The 22,013-nt window shown below is 47.7% G+C and overlaps 11 protein-coding genes across 11 annotated transcripts; 7 read left to right on the top strand and 4 right to left on the bottom strand.

Moving 5' to 3' along the window:
- Positions 1–145: 145 nt before the first annotated feature.
- Positions 146–1,826, top strand: BJ212DRAFT_1443988 (Thiolase, N-terminal domain-containing protein; the record flags this gene model as incomplete). The annotated part of the gene is made up of 10 exons (XM_041337899.1): positions 146–313; positions 373–427; positions 478–676; positions 722–788; positions 835–933; positions 982–1,255; positions 1,309–1,406; positions 1,462–1,538; positions 1,587–1,624; positions 1,678–1,826. The coding sequence occupies 10 exons, from the start codon at positions 146–148 to the stop codon at positions 1,824–1,826; spliced, it is 1,224 nt and encodes a 407-aa protein (XP_041199229.1).
- Positions 1,673–4,192, bottom strand: BJ212DRAFT_316886 (general amidase). The gene is made up of 9 exons (XM_041342901.1): positions 3,752–4,192; positions 3,537–3,696; positions 3,371–3,483; positions 3,177–3,319; positions 2,746–3,119; positions 2,651–2,697; positions 2,296–2,597; positions 2,102–2,244; positions 1,673–2,041 (listed from the first exon to the last, which is right to left on the bottom strand). Exons 1-9 carry the CDS (start codon positions 4,013–4,015, stop codon positions 1,920–1,922), a joined length of 1,668 nt encoding a protein of 555 aa, XP_041199228.1. The 5' UTR covers positions 4,016–4,192; the 3' UTR covers positions 1,673–1,919.
- Positions 4,193–4,798: 606 nt separating this feature from the next.
- On the top strand, positions 4,799–5,735 carry BJ212DRAFT_1443986 (40S ribosomal protein S3; the record flags this gene model as incomplete). The annotated part of the gene is made up of 5 exons (XM_041337898.1): positions 4,799–4,939; positions 4,994–5,202; positions 5,251–5,463; positions 5,511–5,533; positions 5,554–5,735. The coding sequence occupies 5 exons, from the start codon at positions 4,799–4,801 to the stop codon at positions 5,733–5,735; spliced, it is 768 nt and encodes a 255-aa protein (XP_041199227.1).
- Positions 5,736–5,840: 105 nt separating this feature from the next.
- BJ212DRAFT_1258453 (polysaccharide lyase family 8 protein) lies at positions 5,841–8,619 on the bottom strand (the record flags this gene model as incomplete). Its single annotated transcript, XM_041329939.1, has 11 exons — positions 5,841–6,857; positions 6,907–6,990; positions 7,044–7,209; positions 7,261–7,304; positions 7,351–7,368; positions 7,418–7,550; positions 7,597–7,664; positions 7,718–7,999; positions 8,054–8,256; positions 8,308–8,420; positions 8,468–8,619. 11 exons carry the CDS (start codon positions 8,617–8,619, stop codon positions 5,841–5,843), a joined length of 2,280 nt encoding a protein of 759 aa, XP_041199226.1.
- A 443-nt stretch (positions 8,620–9,062) lies between these two features.
- BJ212DRAFT_316670 (uncharacterized protein) lies at positions 9,063–10,334 on the bottom strand. Its single transcript, XM_041342900.1, has 4 exons — positions 9,905–10,334; positions 9,630–9,851; positions 9,453–9,578; positions 9,063–9,400 (listed from the first exon to the last, which is right to left on the bottom strand). The coding sequence occupies exons 1-4, from the start codon at positions 10,182–10,184 to the stop codon at positions 9,321–9,323; spliced, it is 708 nt and encodes a 235-aa protein (XP_041199225.1). The 5' UTR covers positions 10,185–10,334; the 3' UTR covers positions 9,063–9,320.
- A 324-nt stretch (positions 10,335–10,658) lies between these two features.
- Positions 10,659–13,133, top strand: BJ212DRAFT_1317303 (U3 small nucleolar ribonucleoprotein complex, subunit Mpp10). Its single transcript, XM_041334245.1, has 5 exons — positions 10,659–10,851; positions 10,904–11,647; positions 11,698–12,060; positions 12,115–12,620; positions 12,674–13,133. Exons 1-5 carry the CDS (start codon positions 10,707–10,709, stop codon positions 13,046–13,048), a joined length of 2,133 nt encoding a protein of 710 aa, XP_041199224.1. The 5' UTR covers positions 10,659–10,706; the 3' UTR covers positions 13,049–13,133.
- Positions 13,134–14,518, top strand: BJ212DRAFT_1317302 (uncharacterized protein). The gene is made up of 3 exons (XM_041334244.1): positions 13,134–13,704; positions 13,757–14,307; positions 14,364–14,518. Exons 1-3 carry the CDS (start codon positions 13,191–13,193, stop codon positions 14,379–14,381), a joined length of 1,083 nt encoding a protein of 360 aa, XP_041199223.1. The 5' UTR covers positions 13,134–13,190; the 3' UTR covers positions 14,382–14,518.
- On the top strand, positions 14,519–16,712 carry BJ212DRAFT_1317301 (uncharacterized protein). The gene is made up of 9 exons (XM_041334243.1): positions 14,519–14,729; positions 14,795–14,820; positions 14,868–15,034; positions 15,091–15,433; positions 15,484–15,537; positions 15,589–15,911; positions 15,969–15,981; positions 16,031–16,180; positions 16,237–16,712. Exons 1-9 carry the CDS (start codon positions 14,692–14,694, stop codon positions 16,392–16,394), a joined length of 1,272 nt encoding a protein of 423 aa, XP_041199222.1. The 5' UTR covers positions 14,519–14,691; the 3' UTR covers positions 16,395–16,712.
- Positions 16,696–18,315, top strand: BJ212DRAFT_315717 (PUA-like domain-containing protein). Its single transcript, XM_041342898.1, has 11 exons — positions 16,696–17,102; positions 17,153–17,206; positions 17,262–17,291; positions 17,348–17,443; positions 17,493–17,509; positions 17,557–17,597; positions 17,644–17,706; positions 17,756–17,838; positions 17,894–17,927; positions 17,976–18,035; positions 18,091–18,315. The coding sequence occupies exons 1-11, from the start codon at positions 16,744–16,746 to the stop codon at positions 18,151–18,153; spliced, it is 900 nt and encodes a 299-aa protein (XP_041199221.1). The 5' UTR covers positions 16,696–16,743; the 3' UTR covers positions 18,154–18,315.
- Position 18,316: 1 nt separating this feature from the next.
- Positions 18,317–19,561, top strand: BJ212DRAFT_315718 (uncharacterized protein). Its single transcript, XM_041342899.1, has 5 exons — positions 18,317–18,713; positions 18,764–18,800; positions 18,853–18,873; positions 18,926–19,009; positions 19,063–19,561. Exons 1-5 carry the CDS (start codon positions 18,481–18,483, stop codon positions 19,477–19,479), a joined length of 792 nt encoding a protein of 263 aa, XP_041199220.1. The 5' UTR covers positions 18,317–18,480; the 3' UTR covers positions 19,480–19,561.
- Positions 19,562–19,653: 92 nt separating this feature from the next.
- BJ212DRAFT_1510633 (uncharacterized protein) lies at positions 19,654–21,796 on the bottom strand (the record flags this gene model as incomplete). The annotated part of the gene is made up of 6 exons (XM_041341642.1): positions 21,306–21,796; positions 21,164–21,228; positions 21,037–21,059; positions 20,339–20,805; positions 20,085–20,222; positions 19,654–20,018 (listed from the first exon to the last, which is right to left on the bottom strand). Exons 1-6 carry the CDS (start codon positions 21,550–21,552, stop codon positions 19,654–19,656), a joined length of 1,305 nt encoding a protein of 434 aa, XP_041199219.1. The 5' UTR covers positions 21,553–21,796.
- Between the last annotated feature and the right edge of the window lie 217 nt (positions 21,797–22,013).

Genomic DNA, 22,013 nt, shown 5'->3' with positions numbered 1-22,013 from the left:
GCTATCATGATCCGGTCAGCTGCCGCGGGGACACTCATAATCATTCATACGATCCATACTTAAATCTCACACTCGATGCCTTTTGAGGACCCCGGTTTTCTTCATGTTCGCTAGCGCTACAGTCATACGTACTAGGATCTCATCTATGACGCGCAATGTCTCTACACATAGCGGCAAGGGCATCTCTGTGGTGCTACAGAAGAACCCAGATGATGTGGTCATTACCTTTGCAAAGCGTACCCCAATGGGGAGGAATAGAAAAGGTCAATTCAAGGATATCCCAGTGGATGAAATGATGCAAGCTCTGCTCAAGGTTGATGCGGCCTGTTTGTGGACTATCTACAGTAACTTATACAACCTTTTGAATCATAGGCGACCTTCGAGAAGACAAAGCTGGACCCCGCAAAACTTGACGACATTTGCGTTGGTGAGTGGAAGTCGTACCTTGCTATGTGTTTCTGCATTAACTTTCTGCAGGCACATGTCATCCTCCTTCTCCAATGTACTCCTCGCGTGCCGCTGCTCTCGCATCCGGCATTCCTCACGATGTTCCCATCTCGACAGTGAACAGGCTGTGTTCATCCGGCCTTATGGCCATCCGCAACATTGCCCACGCTATTCAGTCAGGCGAGATATCCATGGGCATGGCAATCGGAGTGGAGAATATGACACTGAAGTAAGTCTCCAACACACTGGTACACAAATGTTGATCTTTGCGCAGCCCCCGTCCTACGCCTGTTATTTCTGAGTCTGTGGACAAATTTCCCCGGGCTCACGATTGCATCCAAGTGTGTCTGGGTGAGCTATGTCGGTCAAATACTAATGTATTTGTAGCCTATGGGTTGGACGTCTGAAATGGTCGCTCAAACCTATAAAGTCTCAAGACAGAAGCAAGATGAATATGCCCTCATATCACATACTCGCGCAACCAAGGTCTGTACGTCCAAATTTCTCTGTGTTGCATCTTAATCACGGGAACAGGCGATGGCCACCGGCATCTTCTCTGAGGAGATCATCCCAGTCGAAATCCGCGGGACTGTGGTATCTGTTGACGACACAATCCGGCCTGGCGTGACAATGGAGATGCTATCTGGGCTAAAACCTGTGTTCCAAGATTGGGGCGATGCAGCTACCACTGCTGGAAACGCTAGTGGCATTGGCGATGGTGCCGCGTTATGCATTCTCACGACAAGAGAGCGTGCGGAGAAAGAAAACATGGAAATTCTCGGGAAATGGGTTGGATGCGCAGTCGTCGGTCTGTTATTTGTTTCTTCTGTTTGAGGGTGTGTTGAACCGTCTGTGGTGAAGGTGTCGAGCCCCGTTACATGGGCATTGGCCCCATCGCCGCTATTCCTAAGATCCTTACACAAGTTGGTCTCACTAAGGATGACATTGACATCTACGAGGTCAACCATTGTCTTCTGTTTTCTTTCTGTTCATGGCTTAAGGTCTCTCACGTAGATAAATGAAGCATTCGCTTCGCAATTTGCATATTGTGTCGAAGAACTTGGCATTTCCATGGACAAAATCAATCCGAAGTAAGTTATTCCAGCTGGAGTACTTCTGTTCTGATACTTTGTTGGCAGCGGTGGGGCAATAGCCGTGACACACCCTTTGGGGATGAGTGAGTATCATTGTCGTCTTGAAGCTTTAATAACTCATCTACCAATTAATTAGCTGGTGTTCGTCAAGTTGTCACCGGCCTCACGGAACTCCGCAGGAGAGACAAAAAGTTGTTGTGCACAAGTATGTGCGTCGGCAGTGGCATGGGTGCAGCAGGCATCTTCGTGAACGAGGCACAACCATCCTGTGAGGCGAAGTTATAGGTTTCGAATTGTTTGTATTTGACCGAGGTATGGGTGTATTGTACATATTCATGACTGCTGTCTCGCATAAGTCTCAAAATGTATGTCTCGAACTTATTTCGCGGCTGCCAGCGCCGCATCCACAATTTCTGTCATTTTTATAACCGCCTCTTCCTCCAAAGTCCGACCGACAAGTTGCAGACAAACAGGAGCGTTCTTGAATTTCTCCGGATCATCTGAGTCAATCGTTGGCATCAGAAATTCACTGAACAGCTGAATGTGCCAGTACTACTCACACATTTCGTACACGACCTTATCGAAGTCATCATAGAAACTGTGAGGAGGTTCCTTCCCATCCAGAGTGGAGTCGACAGTAGTCACAGGGAAAACCGCAGCGGGATAGTCGAGCGCGTTCCAAACGGTAGTATAGTTGGCGTACCTGTGCATCGTCTCATTGAAAGTTCGGGACTCCGAAATTACGAAAACTTACCTGTTCTTCCCATGGGGAGTTGCAGCAAATGGTGCAGCTGGACAAATGATAGCATCGACAGGCCGTCCTGTCCCAGTCTCAGAGGCAGTTGCGTTCCAGTGGTCTATATATTCTTTCCGGATATTCTGACGCAGCTTCTGCGCTTGCCAGAGTTGGTATGCAGTGAAACCGCCATTTTTCGGACGGAAAGCTGCTGCTACAACATCTGCGTCGTCCAGCTCCATCGTTGAAATTATTGGCTCCCCTGTACTAGAGGTCGTAATCATGAAGTCCTCGGCAGAAGCGGCGTTCCAGATGTCCCGCTGCATGGTGCTATGAGGCCAATAGATTGGCAAAGTGAAAGACAACCACTTACCGCAACATCTCCGAGCAATCTGTGCTTGATGGGTTTCCAGTCAACAACTGCGACTCAATGAGTACATTTCAGCAGGGGAATTAGACGAGAAAAACCTTTGTGGCCAGCTTTCTGGAGAGCCGCTTTGGTGATTTCCAGAGACCTCCTGATAGGTGGATGGGGAACAACAACGCCATCATCCCACATGATCGCAAAGCACAAATCCTTGCCAGACCCGTGGTCCGCGAGATCGTACTCATCTTCGTCCCATTTCTTCCGAACCGCAAGAGGGTCCTTGAGCCACGGTTTAGAGTTAACGACAGCTTTCATGAAGACTTTGAGCCCGCCGAGACTGCTTGTCATAGGACCGAACACGGAGAGAATCGAGTCTTGGCCCTCAAGTGAGTTGCGGGCACCACAGTATGGTACACGCCCGTATGACGGCCTCAGCCCATATATACCGCAGAATGCAGAGGGAATACGAACAGAGCTGTTAGGGGGCCGTCAGAACGCTACTACCGATGATACTTCCAAATTCTTGACATACCCTCCGATATCAGAACCGACTCCCAATGGGCTTCCTTTTAGGGCAATTAATGCACCCTCTCCTCCTGATGACCCACCTGAGGTCAGAGAGACGTTGTGTGGGTTAGTTGTCCGGCCGAAGACATTATTGAAGGATTCTGGCCACTGAGGATACTTTTAGCACACGAGTAGGATTCATCTTCGGGGTACGCTCACCATGAGTGTCTGCGGAATGTTGGTGCGGACGAATGGCACGGCTCCGCACTCGATCAGAATGTCGACCAACACCGCGTTGTTCTCTGCATACTGCCCAATCCACGAGACATAACCTTTAACCCAGTGAATCACAATGTGTTAGGTCTAGGCTAGAATTATGACTTACCCATAGTGGTTTCTAATCCTTTGATACATAGTTGGTCCTTTAGAGAGATGGGCAGCCCGTGAAGGGGGCCAATGACCTTCCCTGTCTTTCTCAAGTGATCATCGAGTTCAGCTGCTCGGGCCAACGCGCGATCAATAAAGATTTCCGTCAAGCAATTGACCTTGTCGGCCAGTTAATACCACATCATCAAGTAAATGCCTGGTGACTTGGCTTACAAGCTGATGGGCAACAATGGCTCTCTTGGAGAACGCGGTGGTCACGTCTACAGCTGTCCATTCCGCACTTGCGAGTTTCTTCAATAAAACATCCACTGAAGTATTGGTGATCTCAATTTCTCGGGCATTCAGCAGGCCACACGACTCCGGAAAACCAGTCACATCCAGAGTAGAGGGTGGAGGTGGAGTCACAAGCCATTCCTGTGGAATGGACTTGAGCTGCCTCTGTTTCTTCTCTGCGACTAGAGCAGTCCAATGCGGCATATCGATAGTGTTACGGATAGAATTGGACAAGAGAATGATGAAGCTTAGACCTAAAAGAATACTTCACAGTAGATAAGATATACAGCTGACGGATAAAGGAAGTCCGTAGCTAATATTAACAGCGAGATAAGCGGTGATTATGCTTGGCTTGAAGGTCAGGCGTATAAACGAAAGAGAATTTTGATCATGCGGATTCACGTAACTACGGACAATCGATGAATACGCGTGTGGTTCTGTCTAATAGGTGATACCCGGCCTAACAGAAGAATTGTCAGCTGAGCTCGAATCGACGAAACCAAAACAAAGGAATCATGATCAGAAAGTCATTGATGTCAGTGATACGCGTCCGCCGTGTTACAGGCTCGCGTGCATCAAGTCGACTAAGAGGTGCCAGTGGTGGTTGATATACAACGCTCGTCATTGAAAAAGGGTAAGAAACGTTAAAAGATCACTCACCGCCAGCTGCACTGTCCCAGGAAGGTTTAAAAATTGTAGGTGTATTTTCAGCACAATTTATCAAATGCGTTTTAGGCGGCGATTGAATATTATTCGGCAAGCAGTACCCGCCGCAACAAGCAGCTCGACAACGCATACGGCGCCGAAGGCTACATTTCATCAAGGTTCGTCCAATTTCTTATAGTCAATGTGTCCAGAGCCTGTTTGCATGGTATCGCAGAAGATCGGGGTTGGCTATGGCACTGATGAGATGGATGACAGCTCTGGGATTTGGATGATGACAGTGTCTTATCTATCAGTCTTTGCAGACATTCTCTCGTCTCCAATATGTCCGCTCAAATCAGCAAAAAGCGCAAGTTCGTAGCTGACGGTGTATTCCGCGCCGAACTCAACGAATTCTTCACTCGCGAACTCGCCGAGGAGGGTTACTCTGGATGTGATGTCCGTGTCACCCACGCCCGCACCGAGGTACGCTAGTGTGAGCTGAACGACCTTGCCATCTTGCAAATGCATTACTTTCAGATTATTATCCGTGCTACACACACCCAAGAGGTCCTTGGTGAGAAGGGCCGCCGCATCAGGGAGTTGACTGCACTCGTCCAGAAGCGTTTCAAGTTCCCCGAAAACTCTCTTGAGCTTTACGCGGAGAAAGTACAATACCGCGGTCTTTCTGCTATTGCTCAATGTGAGAGCTTGAGATACAAGCTCCTTGGTGGTCTTGCTGTCCGCAGGTCCGTGTTTCTACTGATCACATGGGTTATTTTTGATGATGTCTCCAGGGCATGCTACGGTGTCCTTCGCTTCGTCATGGAGTCTGGTGCAAAGGGTTGCGAGGTGGTTGTTTCCGGCAAGCTTCGTGCTGCTCGTGCCAAGTCGATGAAGTTCACCGATGGATTCATGATCCACTCTGGTCAGCCCTCGCGAGACTTCGTTGACTATGCCGTGAGACACGTCCTACTCCGCCAGGGTGTCCTTGGTATCAAGGTTAAAATGTAAGCTGATCAACGCATTCAAAGACATATGGCTCACCATACGACAGCATGAAGGGCTATGACCCCGAAGGTCAATTGGGCCCTCGCAAGCCCCTTCCGACTCCGTCCAGATTCTCGAGCCCCCTCTCGACAAGACTGTCTCGGAACCTTCCTCAGAGTCAAGAGAGCCTGCCATTGTTTCCGCTCCACCCCCAGCTGCAGAGGAACCAGCTGCATATGCACAGGAGCCAGCTTACCAACAGGATGCGTACGGCGAGCAGCCTGCATTTTGATCTTATCTTTGTTTATCTCTCATCCACAAAATATGTACTCCACCGTTGCAATACATTAGGATTTGCATGGCTAGTACTGTAAGATTCCATATGATGAATGATGTGCTACTGCCCTAATACGCGGGTCACGCTGCTTCCTGCTGAACCACTGCTAGGTAGTGTAAAATAAATAATAAGGGTGTTTTGAGAACCCCATCCTTTTGGTTTAACTCCATCTCCAGCAGTCATTTCTACAGTGAGTTCAGAAAGTGTCTGCGATGGATCTGAGACTGTCACAGTGCCAGATTCTACCCGATAGAGAACGGCGGCGTTCGCACTGGTTGTGACGGTGATTGGTGCGTAGCTTCCATCCAGCTGGAAGGTGAAAGAACCACCAGTGGGACTCCAAATTACTGCTGTTACCGTTCGATGGACTTTATCGAGCAACGCGCTGATACTCGCGCTATTCTCAATTTCCTGCAGCTGAGTGGCTGCTCGCTTGAGCGTGAAGGTACCGTAATCAACCGCAGGATAAGATGTATAAGAGACAGGGGCAGATAGGTTGTTGTGATGGAGCCATGCGGCAAAGAGTTCGACCGTCTCAGGAGGCTGCGTGGAGGATCCAATGTTTGACCAAGCACCCGTGCGGTTGCCCCATTCAACGGAGAGTTCATATGTCCCATGAGCAGCTAGAAACTCATAGCCAACGTCGCCATGCCACATGGTCTGTGGATCTGTGTAGTTGCCACCATAAGTCCCTACTCCATTGACCCAAACACCGCCTCCGAAGCGTCGTTGGTCAAGAACCGAAAACACAGGGGCTGCAGTGGTAGACGAAATGTTGGCGATCATGACATGTTGAATGTCGGTTTCCAGGAAAAACCATGTCTTTTGCCAGGATATCGATCCACTCTCAGGGTTGGTGTAGCGCATTGCTGCGGCGCCAATTCGACCATCCGAGACGCCACCGACAAAGGCTTCTTGACCGGTGTATGAAGTATTGTTACAATCGAGTACTGTAGCGTTATAGTCCACAGTAATTCCAGGGATAAGGTTCCAGTCCCAGGCAGCAGCGATGTCTTCATATTCATTGCCTTGAAGGTAAGTGTAAACAGTGCCATCAGAGAGGTGGAAACCCAAAGGCTGATATGTCGTTAGTACTGCTCACATGACGTAGGAGGCGATACCATACATTTTGAAAGTTGAGACACTCTGTGTTGATTGTCCTATTAGAATACATTCTCACTGTGGTCACATAGCCTGGACCGCGAGTTACCTTGGGGGCGCAGGTCAACAGGACGGGACGGGCGAAGAAGAAAAAAAACTGACCATGTAGTCATTGGCAAAGAACATACGATTCCCGTGGAGCTCACCCACATTTGCATCAGTTGTGTTGGCAGATAGGGTCGAAGAGAATTCGAGGAGAACAGTAGAGTTCCATTCCTCCCCCAGTTGCTGAACTTCTGAAAGGTTCATATTGATGCTACCGGTAGCCCTGAAACAGCGTCAACAAGAACATAGTAAACAAGTATCAAAATAACCTCACTGGTCGTCAATCACAGGGAAACTGATGAAACGACCTAAAACGCTCTGGGGCAGTGTCAGATAACATTGAAACGGAGGGCTGCTAACTCACAAAATCCCAATGCGATACCTGCAAGATAGTCGGTCACAAATAATATGAAAGTAAACCGTTGACAAACATTGGTCTGGACGTTACGGAAGATCATCCATCGATTTCCGTCAAATAAAGTTTCAAATGCAGTCTTGGAAGTTGCATTAGCAGCAAATTGTGTTCCTGCAGCCTCAATTTCCAGGTTGAGAACGTCATTTGAGCTGGCATGACTCAGATGGATGCTTCTAAAGTGCAGAGATGACGTACAAATCTTTCCCATAATTGCCATTATAGATGATCCCAAGGTGTTGACCGAAAGATCCGTCAGGACGAATCTGATTGCCAACTAATCATTAGTTCGCCAACTTCAGGACAATGATTGGTTCACCCCATCAGATCCAACGGGCTGTTCAATAACCACAGTCTCATGAACTCTCATGAAGGCATCTGTGATCAAGGAGACATTGACAACCAGAAGACCTTGATCGATCCCAATTTTTGCAACGTCTAACGCATTCGCACCAGTGATGTAACCTATACCATTGACATAGTGGTCGAACGTGCCATATGCACGGAGGGTGATGTGAGTACAATTGCCAAGTTGAGTAGATGACAGTGTATCGTTCAGCAGTAGGCAGGATTGTGACACCAGTTCGGGGATCAAGATAACCTAAACCAGGTGTCAGAAGAAATCGATACAATTGAAAATTAGCTGCGATCCTACATTAGAAAACCAATTCGTGTTCCAAAATCCAGGCGTGCCACAAGGGCAGGTTGGAGTGCCTCCATAGTCTAGACATGCGGGATTAGTGAAATCATTAGCGAACCAATAGTCCATAGCAAGTGATGTGGCGGCTAAGGTCTTGGAATCGTTAACGTATTGCTGCCCCCCGCTAAGACCGCCGTGCCAAGCAGCAGCCATGGTACCTGTCAAGAGCCAGTCAATGTGTCAATTCTTGGTCCAACGTATATCCTCACTGATACGTTGCCAGTGCTCTTGAGCAGGCCAGTTGGACCTTTGTGCGTCGCATCCGCTAGTGTAATTCACTTCAGAACTAGGCCACTGACCATTGGCTCCCAGGTCTGCAATCCTGCAATGCGATTGTAGTCGAGTGCTACATACAAAATAGCGACTAACCAGGATGTGATTTCCTTAGGGTCTGTAGTGATTCCCTCTGTGATTGTTACCAGCCTGCGTTGATGAATGCTGTTTATGTCTTGTGTGATGGTAGGGTCAACAGCCAGTGTGGGAGATACTGGTGATGTGCTAGTACTGGAAGAGGAGGACATGACAATGGATGAACATGTACTGGCAACAACATATCTGGGGTTCAACCGTACCTCAAAATCCCGCCACATGGACCACTACTCAGGTGGTGAGCAACAGCAATGTTGATGTGGTCCGGAATATGAAGGTTCGTCGCGTAAACGCAGACTACACGAAAGAGCACTAGTAAAAGGAACGTGAGTATGGCGACCATGGCCCGACACAGTTACTAAGCTGCAGCGAAAATTCGAGTTGGTTGGTTGACTCGGTAGAGTTCGAAGCGATGAGTCTCCATTCTATATAGGTCTGGTCGCTGCCAATATCAATGTCGACTTGACCTTACGACAGTCCTCTCGTAACTTACTTACGCGGACCTGATTTGGCCACCACAATCTTATGTTCGGCACCTTGTGACTGTCCTTGGTGACCATGTATAGAGCCCAAGTGAGAAGTTGACATATTAGAATTGACCAGACCTTTTATGGTGCACGGGAGACTAGAAGCAACCCGGTCATGCCGGATCGATACAAGAATCCATACGCAGTCAACCGTTTCACTGATTGTTAATTAGTACATATACGTACTTCACCTGATCTATAATGCAAGCTGCTGATGAGTTCACCAAGGGCATGGATACAGCAATAGTAAACAACTATGAATAAGTATACATCTTGGATGGAGGGCGGAAAGGAAGATGTCTATGTCCATGTAAGTGTAATTGTCATCACTTCGTAGCAAGAACGTGAAATTTAGCCAGTGAAACAACGACAGGGATGGCAAAGAATGCATATGCGATCCAAATCACTGCCAGACTTGATTAGAATTGAACTTCAGAATCGAATGTAAGGTCACTCACTCGTGAATGCATTACCAATAGCGGCAATCAGTTGGGGACCATTACTTCCCTGACCCTGGATACTTTGATTGAAGTCATCGGCGGCCTTCCCAAACCACATAAAAATGATGAGAGTAGATCCGAGACCTAGAAACACAGATCAGCGCCAGCAATGTGTACTTCAAAGTAGATGCATACCGATTAAGAACGCAAAGATCCCAATCCATGCGGAGACACGCTGCACCATGGGTTTTTCCCAAATAGCACCAGCTTTGCCCATCAGGTGGCGGAATGATATTGCCGTGAACATGACAAAGAAAATCACGGAAAATACAAGGGAAATTGCCATAAAGGTTGGTGCACCTTCCGGTGGGGCCGATATAACGGAGCTGGGGGTATTAGATGTGAACACCGAAGTGTCTTGATTTCATGTGAGCATCACTGACACTAGCAGTCAGACAGTTTTAACTTACTATAGATGGGAGATATGGAAGATGGCATACACGTCAGACCAGCTTCATTGTTTGGTCGAGAGCACGACCCTAAAGGTCCAAGGAAAATGCTGGGACCATCCACCGATTTGGTAGATCCGGGCTGCGTCAAGGCAGAGGAAGGCGTGACTGTAAGCAGCGCGACTTGGCTATGCAACATAACGGTCGGGGCAAGGTACGAAAACAACGAGAGCAGGAGTGCTGTGAGCATGAGCACAGGGGTGAAATACAGGATGGTGCCTTTTGAAATATCGGCTAGCATGATTGAATTGATTGTGTAAAGGTATTGGTTCAAAAAATGAATGTAGCGAGAGCCTGCTCGTCAGTTGAATGTCGCGAGACCGTGCGCGATAGAAACTAGCTGGACCTATGAGAGAAGGGGGTTGGAGCGTACTTTCCATTGTTTGGAGGTCGACCTTATGTACTGTAGCAGGTACGCGTCGGTTCGGTAGGACAATGTGCAAGAACAAAAAGATCGCGCTCAGTGCAACGGAATTATAAATTGTCGCCTTGTACTCGTTTAGGCATCCGCCTTTTGTTGACTCGGAAACAGAGCGAAAAGAATGAAGACATCGTCGCAAGGTCGATACCGTTGTTACCGTGATGGACGGCACATATGCCGCAGAATTCGATCATCTGATGTAATACTTATCATGGTGTTCAAGTTCTTTGTACACGTGAAGTTGAGCGCTGAACTATCAAACAAATAATCGCAAACAAACGCATTTGGAAACTCAGAAATTTCACCGCTTTCAGCTGCAGGCCTGGTCTGCCAGTGCATGCAATGGAAATCGAATCAAAGGTCAATCTGCCGAGAGAACTCGATGATCTTTCGTCTTTCATTCAAGAAAAGCCCGAATCGTTAGCAGCTGCCACTGCTGAGCTACAAGCCATAGCTCTCCGCGCGACCAAATTCATATTCGATCTTGGTGAGCAGACCAGACCCAATTCAATACCTACACTGTGCTGAGTAGTCTATAGCTTTGCAGTCGGAACCTGCCTCTCTGCCTCATATCGAGAACCTTTTGTCTTCACTCAGACAGTCTCAAGCACCACAAACGAGATCACAGACTCGCGCTAATGCCAAACGGAAGAGGAGTCCAAGTCCTGTCCTGGAATCCCCAAAGAAGGTCACCATAAAAAATACACCATTGCCCTCACTTTTCATCGAGGAAATGAATGAAGATCAAATTTGGCAGCAGTTGGACCTTAGGGCCGCACCTCTTTGCAGTAATCTCCTGCTGTTGGAGGGCGAGACTGAAGACGACATGGAATTGTCAGACGGGATGTACGATGATGCGGAAGATGAAGGAGGTGACGAGGTATCGGAAGAAAGCGAAGATTCTGAAGAAATAGAGTACATGGAGGATTCTGGAGAGGACACTGGTGGGGCAGAAGAAATGACTGACCTTCGCGAGGAGCTGTCAGAAGACGAGGAGGACTGTTCAGATCATCATCCATCTCTTCTCGACGTCGTCAAAGCAAAACCCTCTCTAAAACGTGCAGCCGCAAAGCAACCCAATTCAGACCTTGACGACGATTTCTTCAGTCTTGACGCATTCAATCGTGAAACGGAAGAGGCCGAAGCGACTACTCTTTCCCGTGGCCGACTAGGACGAGAATCGGACGAGGATGAGTTTGACGACGAAGGTGACAGTATTGATCTCTTCAGGCCAATAGATGATGCCCATGACCTTGATGACGATGCTTCGGAAGACGGCGCAGGTATGCAGTGTTGTATTCTTTTTATCACGCCTAACTCACATAACACGCAGAACCGCTCTACAAAGATTTCTTCGATGCTCCCAGAGGCTCCAGCTCGAAAGCTACTATGAATACTTCTTCCTCGAAGTCGAAAGTACGGTTCAGTGAGCAGGTCAGAGTGAAAAGTATCAAGGCAAAGGGCAAGGGCCTACCGGTGTCTAGCTTAATGGAGGAAGATGATTCCGACGACGAGAACGGACTGCACATGTACTTAGAAGATCCAGATGAGGTCATGATGGACGCTGAGGTTGAAGAGTCATTTGTAGACGAGTATGAAGATGAAGACGGCGACGGCGATGGAGACGACGAAGGTCGCGTTATCATTGAAAGACTGAAGGATGACTTATTTGCGGAGGAAGATGCATCAGATTCCAGTAAGGCCAGTCATATTCTTGTTGGAGTATCATTCATTCACAACCTGTTTATAGATATGACCACTTATGAAAAACGTATGGCAGCACTGCAAACACAGATCAAGGAGCTCGAAGCGGAGAATGTCGCTAAAAAGGACTGGGTGTTGACGGGAGAAGCCACCTCGAGATCCCGACCTCAAGATTCTTTGCTGCAAGAAGATCTAGAGTTTGAGCGAACAATGAAAGCAGTGCCTGTCATCACTGAAGCTGTGGTTCAAGGTCTCGAAGAGCGAATAAAAGCTCGTATAAAGGATGACCGATTCGACGACGTTGTGCGGATTCGCGCTGTGGACGATAAGCCTTTCCTTCCGTCGCGATTCTTTGAGCTCCAGGACACCAAGTCTTCCCAGTCACTTGCTCAAATCTACGAGGATGAGTACATCGTAGCACAGAACGGTGGTACGGGAGGTGACGACAGAGATGGTCGGCTCAAGAAGGAGCATGACGAAATTACAAAACTTTGGGATAGCATATGCAGCAAGCTGGATGCACTTTGCAACGCCCATTACACTCCAAAAGCGGTACGTGTTTTGAACTGTATTATCATGTAGACATAACGTTAAAATTCCTACAGCCGAAAGCTAGTATATCGACAATCTCCAACGTTTCCGCAGTTACTTTGGAATCAGCACTTCCTACCAGCAAAACCGTGTCTTCTATGCTTGCTCCAGAAGAGGTTTTCAAAACAGCATCTTCTGATCCCCGCGCCCGTAGCGAGCTTACACCCGTGGAAAAGCGAACACTACGTGCAAAGGAAAGAAAGGCAAGGAAGAAGACGCGGGACGCCCTCGACAAGAGCGTTGATAAACATGCCAAAATGAGAGGCATAAAAAAACAAAAGGATGCAGCTCTGAAGAGCGTGGTCAAGTCAGGTAAAGGTGTTACGGTGGTTGGCAAGAAAACCAGGGACGTTTTGAAGAGCAAAAACGTCAAGGGGAAGAGTTACTAGCGCGATATTGCATATGAGCAAGGTCACGTGGCCCTGCCGCAGTTCCTTTAGTGTACGATTTGGTTACGTATGTAGTCATTTGGCCTGCTCAACCTCTGATTCCCTCCATCCGATCGAGTCCATTGTCCTCACATTTCAGGAAATGTCGTTCTTCAAGCGCAAGGAGAAAAACTTGATCCCTCCTACTCAGCCAGCAATTTCCCCACCAGATGGTTTGCGGGGTTCGTCTCGAAGCACGTCTTCCCTCCCCAGTTATAAGTCTACCGCCAGTACCTACGTTGCCAGCCGCGATGGGCCTGATCCTTATAATGTCATGAGTACCAGGACTCAGTCACAGAATTCGTACGACAACTATGACACTTATAATACCACTGCGGGTAAAACTCCTGATGTTGAGGGAGATCGGAACCGCGATGAACTGTTCGCTGGATATAAACCCCAGGGAAAGACAGGTTCTGGTCGATACTTCGATGGCCCTACGCTAGGCAAAGAACCCTCTCCTGGAGAGGAGAATGAAGAGGATGTAGAAGGCATCAAACAGCAAACCAGATTCATGAAGCAAGAGAGCGTTAACTCTACCAGGAATGCACTGAGGCTTGCTCGGGAAGCCGAAGAAACTGCGGGGAACACCATCACAAGACTCGGGGATCAATCTGGTGAGATTTGGCTGAATTTGTAGTTTTTTTCTCGTTGATCGGCTTGTGATAGAGAAACTCGCCAACACCGAGCGTCATCTTGATGTTTCAAAGGGTCACACCTTGCGCGCCGAAGATCAGATCGGCGAACTGAAGCAGCTTAATCGGTCAATCTTCCGCCCTGTCATTACTTGGAACAAGGATGCAAAACGCGCCGCTCAGGAAGAAAAAATTCAGCAGCGATATGAAGACGAAAGGCTAGATCGCGAAAAGGCTATGCAAGACATCAGAGATACTCAGAACCGCTTGGGACGTGCCACTACATATGGCCGTCAAGATGAAGAAAGTCTGACATCTGGAGGGTCAGGTAGATTACGCACTGAGGAACAGCTGGCCACTAGAAAGGAGCAGCGGAAGAGATACCAATTTGAGGCGGGTGCTTCTGATGACGAGATGGAAGATGAGTTGGACGACAACCTGAACGAGATCTCGGCTATCACCAAAAACTTGAGGGCACTGGGTACCGCTATGGGACAGGAGCTTGATCAACAAAACTCAAGACTTGTCACCATCGAACAAAAGACGACGACCTTGGACAACAGCGTGTTCAGGAACACTGAAAGGGTGTGTTGTCATATTTTGCACGTCGCAACATCATTTGTCTGATTTTCGAACAATAGCTCAAACGCATCAAATAGAAATTGTGCTTTATGTTGGCAACAAGATGGTGTCTTTCACTGCTCCTCTGTATTTAATTCATGGACATTTTCGTAAATGCTGTGGCGGACCTATACCTTGTACACGTTATATATCGAGTTGGCATTTACATAAAGTCTGACGAAGGGATTTTGACGCTCCGCCTCTTACGTCGTCCTACATGCAGGCTTGTTCCTTGGCATAATATTCGGAACTTGCTTTGCACATCTCTCATGCTGTGCAGCATCTTGCACTGGACTTCTTAGGACAAATTGACAAAAAAAGGGAGTCAGCACTCCCAGAGCCAACGCTATGGAAGAATGCGCGACCTTAAATGACCTTCAGAAATGGTGAGAGGCTGCGTCCTTCGGCTTCTGCTGTCACAGAGACCTATTTATACTAATTTTGTGCCAAGGGAACGCCTGGTCGAAGAACAGTCAAGTACGTGGCATCTTATCCCATGGCAGAGAAGACTCACCTGTCATAAGGCCTCTTTCGTCTTACGCTCACTGACAATCAAACGCTACACCTACGGGTCGACGAACTGGAACGAGAACTATCGGTGTGGAAGCTGGCTTTCAAGGCTGCCGAAGATGAAAAATGCAATCTACAAAAACATATGCTCAAGCTGGAGAAAAACATTGGCTCATTAAAGGTTGGTCATCTAATATATATGCCTTAACATTCGGTCCGAAATGATGTTGGATCCAGGATGATAACCCGCTTCTCCTCTGCCTCATTGATGGTGATGGCAACATTTTCTCCCAAGACTTACTCGCGTCAGGCCATACAGGAGGCCGGCAAGCAGCTATGCTACTAACCAAAGGGTTAACAGACTATATGGTGGATGTTGACGCTGGATCTTCCGGCCGTGGACAAGTTTGGCTGACTGTGTACTGCAATAAAACTGGCTTGATGGATACACTGGTGAACAACGGTATATGCAGTGCTTCGGAATTTGAAGCATTTGTGCTGGGTTTCAACTCAGCTTCACCGTTATTCTCTATTGTGGATGTGGGTGGGGGGAAAGAGGCAGCTGATGCGAAGATTAAAGGTGATGCGATAACGTTTAGTATTGTGTAATTTCCTCTAACTTTCCGGTAGAATGTCTTCGTGTTTTCACCCGCTTTCCCCAGACTTCACGTGTATTCTTCGGAGGTGAATTTTCAAGGAAAGTTATTGTTCGGCTAATGCTGATGCGATTCCAAGGCGGGCACGACAATGGATATACTTCCATATTAAGTACCCTTGAAAACGAGGGCTTGCTGGAAAAAATTGTCCTACTCCGTGGATACAAGACTCTCGCCGCTGAGCTTCAACACTTCGATTTGCCCCACCTCGATATTGGGGGTGTCTTCATGACAAAGAAACTTCCCTCGTGTTATACGCATAGGAGGTCGACGCCTCCAACAGGGGTCACTCCTCAAGAATATGACAGACAGAGGATAAACCCGAAAAATTTCCTCGTTGGAACGCAGAGTCCAGTCATCTCTACGAGCACACAATTCTGCAGATATCTTGATCCTTCTTTGGTAGGGCCTTGTTACCTACTTCGTTCAGTGTTGATAACGATTGTTTGTTGCGACCAGCCACTCAACAAGCGTAGGTCGCTCATCATTGTTCATCGAGCGTGATGTCGATCTTTTCACAGAAAATCCACGACCATGCACATTTTTCTATCTGTCCGTGTGCAAGCAAGGTGATAAGTGCACCTATGGCCACGATTACTTTCTTACAGCAGACAATTACGCCGAGCTTCGTGCCAATGCGAAGAAATCTCCTTGCCCCGTCTTTAACAAGAGTGCGTCACGGTGGTTGTTCTTCATGGATGGCAATCTCAGTCCTCTGTACATCTAGACCAACTTTGTCCATTCGGCGAAAGTTGCCCTTCTGGACACTACTGCCCCAGAGGGTCTAAATGTGGCTACAGGAAACAAGGCAAATGCAAATTCATCGGGAGTGAGCTCTCTGTATCATTTGCCGATTACGCTATTGACGCAATGCACGACATGTAGGAGAGATGCATACTCCCCTGAATGACCGCATAAGCATAAGTGGACGACCTCCATCTAGAGCCCAGAGCAGCAACGTCAGCGGGCAGACAGATGGCACTCCGACTCCTCCGATGAGCCCGGTTGACATCAGTAATTTCGCTGGCATATCTCCCTTTGTGCCACAAGGCACTAGGTGATTCATATGTAGATTCCACTACGCTGAATTGTAGTATGTCTATAAATTCAATGATACCGCATGTAACTTAGCATGCATATGAAACGCGGTCACGTGAGTGACACGATTTTATTCGAAGTGCAATAAGTAGCATATTTGCTTCCGCCCATTTTCGTCTCTGTTCAGCCAACCACGATGTCCTACGCAGAAGAGCGAGAACAGAACATTGCACGCAACAGAGCTATCCTTGCCGACTTGGGAATCAATCCCCTCAGACCCAAATGCGAGCCGAGAGAGAACTTAAGGAAAAAAGTGGCGGCCAAGAAACGGAAGTCACCCTTGCCCGAAAGCGACGAGCTTGAGCCGCCCAAGAAAGCTTCTCGTATAGCAGATGACAGTAATGAACAAGGGGGCACGCGAAGAAGCTCTCGTCTTGCTGGTAAGACAGTCGACTACAAGCAGGAACAAGATCGCGGGGTCCCGGAACCGATGACATTCAAACGGTCCCAAAAGCTCAAAGTTGGTCAGGTGAAATCAAAGAGGACATATGATCCGTCAGTAGCTCTGTTCTTTTTCTTCATGCTAGCCGTGTAACTTTGTATAGTCATATGTACGGTCACATACCCGACGTAGAAGTGGGGACGTGGTGGGCAACGAGGTGAGGATGAATTGGTAGTTCTTGCCACTAATATATCATTGACTTGGTGTACTAGGGAAGATTGTTCAAACGCATCTGTCCACGGGTAAGACACTTCCCCCTTCTTTTCGAGTGGGACCCTCGAGCTAATCAAACTTATAGCCCTTGGGTCTCGGGTATTGCACCAGGTCCAAATGGTGCATACTCAATCGCACTTTCAGGAGGATATGATGATGATGTAGACGATGGATACGCATTGTGAGTCGTGATGCAAGCGTGCAAAAAACAGTGACTCACAATAATTCAGTACATTCACCGGCTCTGGTACGTGTGTTGCGGTGGAGCAATGGAGAGGTCCTCACCCTTATTAGGCGGCAGGGACTTGAAGGGAACAAAGACAGCACCCAAGAATGTAGGTATAATCACCAATCAGTGTGATCAGGCTAATCTTCGAAAAGCTTCGAACGGCTCCCCAAAGCAGTGATCAGAGCTTCGAGGATAGAAACAACGCAGCCCTCCAGGTACATTGGGAAGATGGCGCCCGAATCTTTTTTGACTCATTCTTAACAGAGATCTGTTGACACTCAAAAACCTGTCCGTGTGATCCGGGGCTTCAAAGGGAAGGCCAGGTCGAAGTACGCACCGTCAGAGGGGTCTGTTTGATTTATATCTCGCCAACTTCTCCGTTAATTGCAACTCTATTCATAGGTATCGCTATGATGGCCTATACCTTGTCAAAAAAGTGCGTTGCTGGTCGATAGCCCTTGTTTCCTTATTATTAATTTCGTAGGCGTGGATTGAAAAAGGGCTCAATAAAGGGAGTTTCCTCGTGTGTAAGTTTGCGTTCGTGGTAAGTCTTCTGCAGTTTCAGTTATCAGTCCATACCTGATAGCAATTCATACTAGCGAATGCCAGAACAAGAAGCTATCCCTGTGAACGACGGTGGTGATGATGAATCTGATGAATGAATATACCCCAACCATCTAATGACCTCTTCACAAGTATAATACTCACATCTGATGTAGATAAACTATATTGTACTTACTGCCTGCATTGTCTCGTCAACTCACCAATGGCACACACATCTTGCGTTACAGGCATCTTCTGATGTAAAAAGGCACCGCACGAAGTCGGCAATCTTCGTTCCTGAACTTAAAGGCCTGGAACGCTAGTGTGTGACTTTAAATCAAAAATTTAGTTAACAGGTTAACAGGGTTTTTGAATTTCAAGATCGTAGCTCTTCCACCTTCATGTTTTCGTGTTTTGCGGTAGTAAACTAAACATTCATTGATAAAATGCACTCCTTTCATTACCTGTCTGTCGCTTTGTGTGCTCTTTCGTTTTTATTCTCCCAAGTAGTCGGCTTTAGTGGGGTCCAGTCTTCCGCACATGACCGTTCGCGCAGGTTGGCGCACGTACGCGCTCCAAGTGGTAACCACCAGCCCCGGGTCCTCGAGATCTCTGTCAATCAGTCGAGAGACACGAAAATCTCGAAGAGAGATTCTTTTACCTATTTTCAAGATGGCAGGTTAGTAGGTCCTGTAAGCCATTGAAGACCTTTGCTTATAGTACAACCAGTGGTGCTTGCGGAGCTTTCAATACACCTACCGACTTTGTATGTCCTCTATTCTCTGGTTACTGTTGATTATCCCTTGACATCTACTCAGATTGTTGCGCTCAGCACATGTGTAAGTTCTACTGTCTTGTGACTCCAGAACTTGAAACTTACATCCAACGAAGGACTATGATGGAGGTAGCCATTGCTTTCAAATGATGACTATCACCGTGAATGGCGTGTCGACGCAGGCTCAGGTTACGGACGAGGTATTTTTGCCAATTACTGCTTTACGGGGCGTGTGATTAACACAGTTATTCAGTGCCTTGGATGTCCTTGCGGGGGACTTGACCTGAGTCAGGGTCTTTTTGAGTTCTTCGCACCAACCAGCGTTGGGGAATTATCTGGATCGTGGAGTTATGGCAGTGCTTCCACCTCGTCCACACCTCTACCGTCTACAACGACCAAGCAGTCTTCCACTAGTACCTGGACGCCACCCACTACTACCTCATCAAGTACTCCCACACCTACCTTCACAACTACGAGCACCCTCGCAGCCACAACCACATCTATGCCAACTACCACCTCAACTCTCCTATCAACTACGATTTCGTCCACCACATCTCCCCTCCCTACATCTAGTCCCAACAATCCTCAAATCCTCACACAAGTCAACCTTGGGCTGATTGAGCTCGGTTCACTTCTCCAAGCTTGTGCGGCATTGTCTTCAGAATCATAGACGTCTATCCCTTTCTTAAAACACTCTTTAAATACGTACCGTGTTGTTTCTTGCATAAAATATTTTGACAGATACAGGTGGGATTTAGTAGTGCAATGATGTACATCATGCTCCTGTCAATAATGCCAGCATATAAACATGTAGATCAAGAACACTAAACCACTATGAGATTAATCATGACTGAGTTACAGCCTCTCGGACGATGCGTAGGAATACATCACTGCTCTCTTCGTCTGGTTGGTTCGACTTCCTCGCCTTCCACAGGTAGTATATGCCCTTTATACTTTCAGTTACTGCCTTGTCCTCTTCGACAGCAAATTCGTCGTCCTCTTCGTTTGCGTGTCCGTTCCCTGCATGCCGCCCGTTAGAATATGACATGTCATTTAACGTGACTTTCACGGGTTGAGCAAGGTGCGCATATTGACCCGGATTCCCAGACGCGGGGGTCTCTAGGTCCGAATTATCCAAAGTTGAGAGTGGTGACGGAGTATCACGGGCGAAAGTTGAGGACGGTTCGTTTGACGTGGGTGTGTGTATGTCTTTGCGTGGGGAGATAATATTAAGGAGATGTGCCAATACAGTAGGCGATGGCGGCCCAAACTTACTGTCGGGCGGTGGCAAAGAATGTATAGTGTCAGCTGGTATGGGTATAGCCTCTTCTTGCTGTGTATAATACGCCGGAAACGCAGTTTCTAGTTTCCGGTGGTTCGGTAGAGGCGAAGGCACCGTGGAATCAGCAGATCCTAGGATAGGGAAGAGGTCAGGCAAGATAAAAATACCAAGCTTGGGAAGGAAGAGCAACCACCTTGTACTGATGAATACTGTGCCCAATAAGCATCTTCTGCTCTATCAGCCGAACCTTCCCGAAGTGTATTGCGCGGTGCTAAAGCGGAAAAAGCGGAAATTGATTCATAGAGCGGGGCATTGTATGCGTTCCAGTAGCGATCTTCATCATCTAGAAAACCACGGGCCACGGAGGGGTAACGTTCACGCGCCTGTTCCGCTGGAGTTTTTGGTGGATGTAACGCAGAGCGTGATGTGGATGGGAAAGGCATCAGCTGACTATCATGATACTTCCATCCGTCTTCATCATCCCACTCGAAGAGCAAGCGGACACCCTGCTCATGAGTGACGACCTGGACATGAGCATAAGTGTGTTCTGGATCTGAGGTGTACCGAACGTAATATTGGCCTGGCTGATCTCCGGGGGATGAGAAAATATTGAGGAGCTCGACAACACGGGCACTTTGAGTAGCAGGCCAACATAGATACTCTACAGGATCATCAGGTGAGATCTGAAGGAAATGGTGTCGTTGAAGCAATGATCTAGACAACAAATGGGGTGGTAGGGGTTGAGTCAACTCAGAGGGGGGAGATATGTATTGCAGAACGAGGTGTACGGTATGCGATTGAATTGGGAACATGATCTTAATGCTCAATCGATGAATTGATGATGGCCGTCGATGGTAAGATGGAAATCACAAATTTGTTTCTGATCTCATTATAACAAAGGACATGAAAAACGACCCCCCTCGACCCCCCTTTGATCAAACTTACTCAGCTAAACCACCAGGGCGGTACTATACTGGTAGTGTCCGACGGTCACTCACAGTCTCTAAATTTCTCTCACCGTCTTGCATTATCGTCGCTCCTACCAATCTTCGTCCTTCAGCGATGTATCTACTTTCTTTTCTTCTGGTTTTACCTCTGCTTGCACTTGCCCAGGTTCGTAATTACTTTTCGTTTTCCCTGTCAAGCTCACACCCCACATCAGACATCATCACAGAGTGTTCAGCTCTCAACGTCTACTATCGTGGAAGAGACACTTGGCTCGAATCGCCAAACTAGCACAGTAACACAAATAACGGTGTTCACCATCACTCCCGCTCCCACAGCGTCTGCCACAGGTTCTGCCTCCGGCAACTCTTCCTCAGCAATAACTAGCGGTGCCAACAACGGGACCACCACATCAATCGCCTCTAGCAATCTACCCACTGCAGCATCTACCGTTGCTGGAGCGGATGGCGGTCCCAACGGTGCCCCCAGTCCAGGAGCATCAGCATCAGGTGGCATATATGGCCCTCCGGATGGCTATATTGCAGGTGCCCAAGCCTTGCGCAGTGCGAACATTCTCGGAGCTGTCGTCTTACTCGTCGGAGGGGCATTGGTTTTACTTTAAAACGGTTCCAAAACTGTACACTGTTCGTATGTTTATAGACCCGCATGACGTGACGCTGGCACACTGCCAAACATACTTAGGATATTCCGTTTAGCTCTCTTTATTGGACATGGACAAACCAGTTTGCTTTTAGGGTTTGCTAATGGAACTGTACTTTCGCATATATCCTCGCATGCCTACCGCTCATTGACACTTTATTATATCTAGACCGTCTTGGACCGAGTACAGTACTAGTATACTGTAATAAGACCTGGTCTTTTGACTAATTCCATGATATGGTGCCGAAATCGAGTTACGTATACTCTCTCTGCCCACTTCAATATTATGAGCTGGGCCAGGTCAAACAAGTTATCAT

The sequence above is a fragment of the Suillus subaureus genome (genome assembly GCF_016647635.1).
Source record: "Suillus subaureus strain MN1 chromosome Unknown BJ212scaffold_2, whole genome shotgun sequence".
In the NCBI taxonomy this organism is placed as follows: domain Eukaryota; kingdom Fungi; phylum Basidiomycota; class Agaricomycetes; order Boletales; family Suillaceae; genus Suillus; species Suillus subaureus.
Note: the sequence above shows the minus strand (reverse complement) of the source record. Positions and strands in the feature narration are given on the sequence as shown.

Bases quoted from the DNA above. Each gene is read 5' to 3' on its own strand.
- BJ212DRAFT_316886 (XM_041342901.1), bottom strand. From the start codon at position 4,015: ATGCCGCATTGGACTGCTCTAGTCGCAGAGAAGAAACAGAGGCAGCTC. The intron at 2,698-2,745 runs GTTTTTCTCGTC...ATTGAGTCGCAG, and splicing joins CCAGAAAGCTGGCCACAAAG to TTGTTGACTGGAAACCCATC. The intron at 2,042-2,101 runs GTGAGTAGTACT...CGATTGACTCAG, and splicing joins TAAGGTCGTGTACGAAATGT to ATGATCCGGAGAAATTCAAG.
- BJ212DRAFT_316670 (XM_041342900.1), bottom strand. From the start codon at position 10,184: ATGCTAGCCGATATTTCAAAAGGCACCATCCTGTATTTCACCCCTGTG. The intron at 9,852-9,904 runs GTAAGTTAAAAC...CATGAAATCAAG, and splicing joins TTCCATATCTCCCATCTATA to ACACTTCGGTGTTCACATCT. The intron at 9,579-9,629 runs GTATGCATCTAC...CTGTGTTTCTAG, and splicing joins GATCTTTGCGTTCTTAATCG to GTCTCGGATCTACTCTCATC.
- BJ212DRAFT_1317303 (XM_041334245.1), top strand. From the start codon at position 10,707: ATGGAAATCGAATCAAAGGTCAATCTGCCGAGAGAACTCGATGATCTT. The intron at 11,648-11,697 runs GTATGCAGTGTT...CATAACACGCAG, and splicing joins TGCTTCGGAAGACGGCGCAG to AACCGCTCTACAAAGATTTC. The intron at 12,061-12,114 runs GTAAGGCCAGTC...ACCTGTTTATAG, and splicing joins GGAAGATGCATCAGATTCCA to ATATGACCACTTATGAAAAA.
- BJ212DRAFT_1317302 (XM_041334244.1), top strand. From the start codon at position 13,191: ATGTCGTTCTTCAAGCGCAAGGAGAAAAACTTGATCCCTCCTACTCAG. The intron at 13,705-13,756 runs GTGAGATTTGGC...GGCTTGTGATAG, and splicing joins AAGACTCGGGGATCAATCTG to AGAAACTCGCCAACACCGAG.
- BJ212DRAFT_1317301 (XM_041334243.1), top strand. From the start codon at position 14,692: ATGGAAGAATGCGCGACCTTAAATGACCTTCAGAAATG. The intron at 15,035-15,090 runs GTTGGTCATCTA...TGTTGGATCCAG, and splicing joins AAAACATTGGCTCATTAAAG to GATGATAACCCGCTTCTCCT. The intron at 15,538-15,588 runs GTGAATTTTCAA...TGCGATTCCAAG, and splicing joins TTCACGTGTATTCTTCGGAG to GCGGGCACGACAATGGATAT.
- BJ212DRAFT_315717 (XM_041342898.1), top strand. From the start codon at position 16,744: ATGTCCTACGCAGAAGAGCGAGAACAGAACATTGCACGCAACAGAGCT. The intron at 17,292-17,347 runs GTAAGACACTTC...TCAAACTTATAG, and splicing joins TCAAACGCATCTGTCCACGG to CCCTTGGGTCTCGGGTATTG. The intron at 17,928-17,975 runs GTGCGTTGCTGG...TTAATTTCGTAG, and splicing joins GCCTATACCTTGTCAAAAAA to GCGTGGATTGAAAAAGGGCT.
- BJ212DRAFT_315718 (XM_041342899.1), top strand. From the start codon at position 18,481: ATGCACTCCTTTCATTACCTGTCTGTCGCTTTGTGTGCTCTTTCGTTT. The intron at 18,874-18,925 runs GTAAGTTCTACT...CATCCAACGAAG, and splicing joins TTGTTGCGCTCAGCACATGT to GACTATGATGGAGGTAGCCA. The intron at 19,010-19,062 runs GTATTTTTGCCA...ACAGTTATTCAG, and splicing joins AGGCTCAGGTTACGGACGAG to TGCCTTGGATGTCCTTGCGG.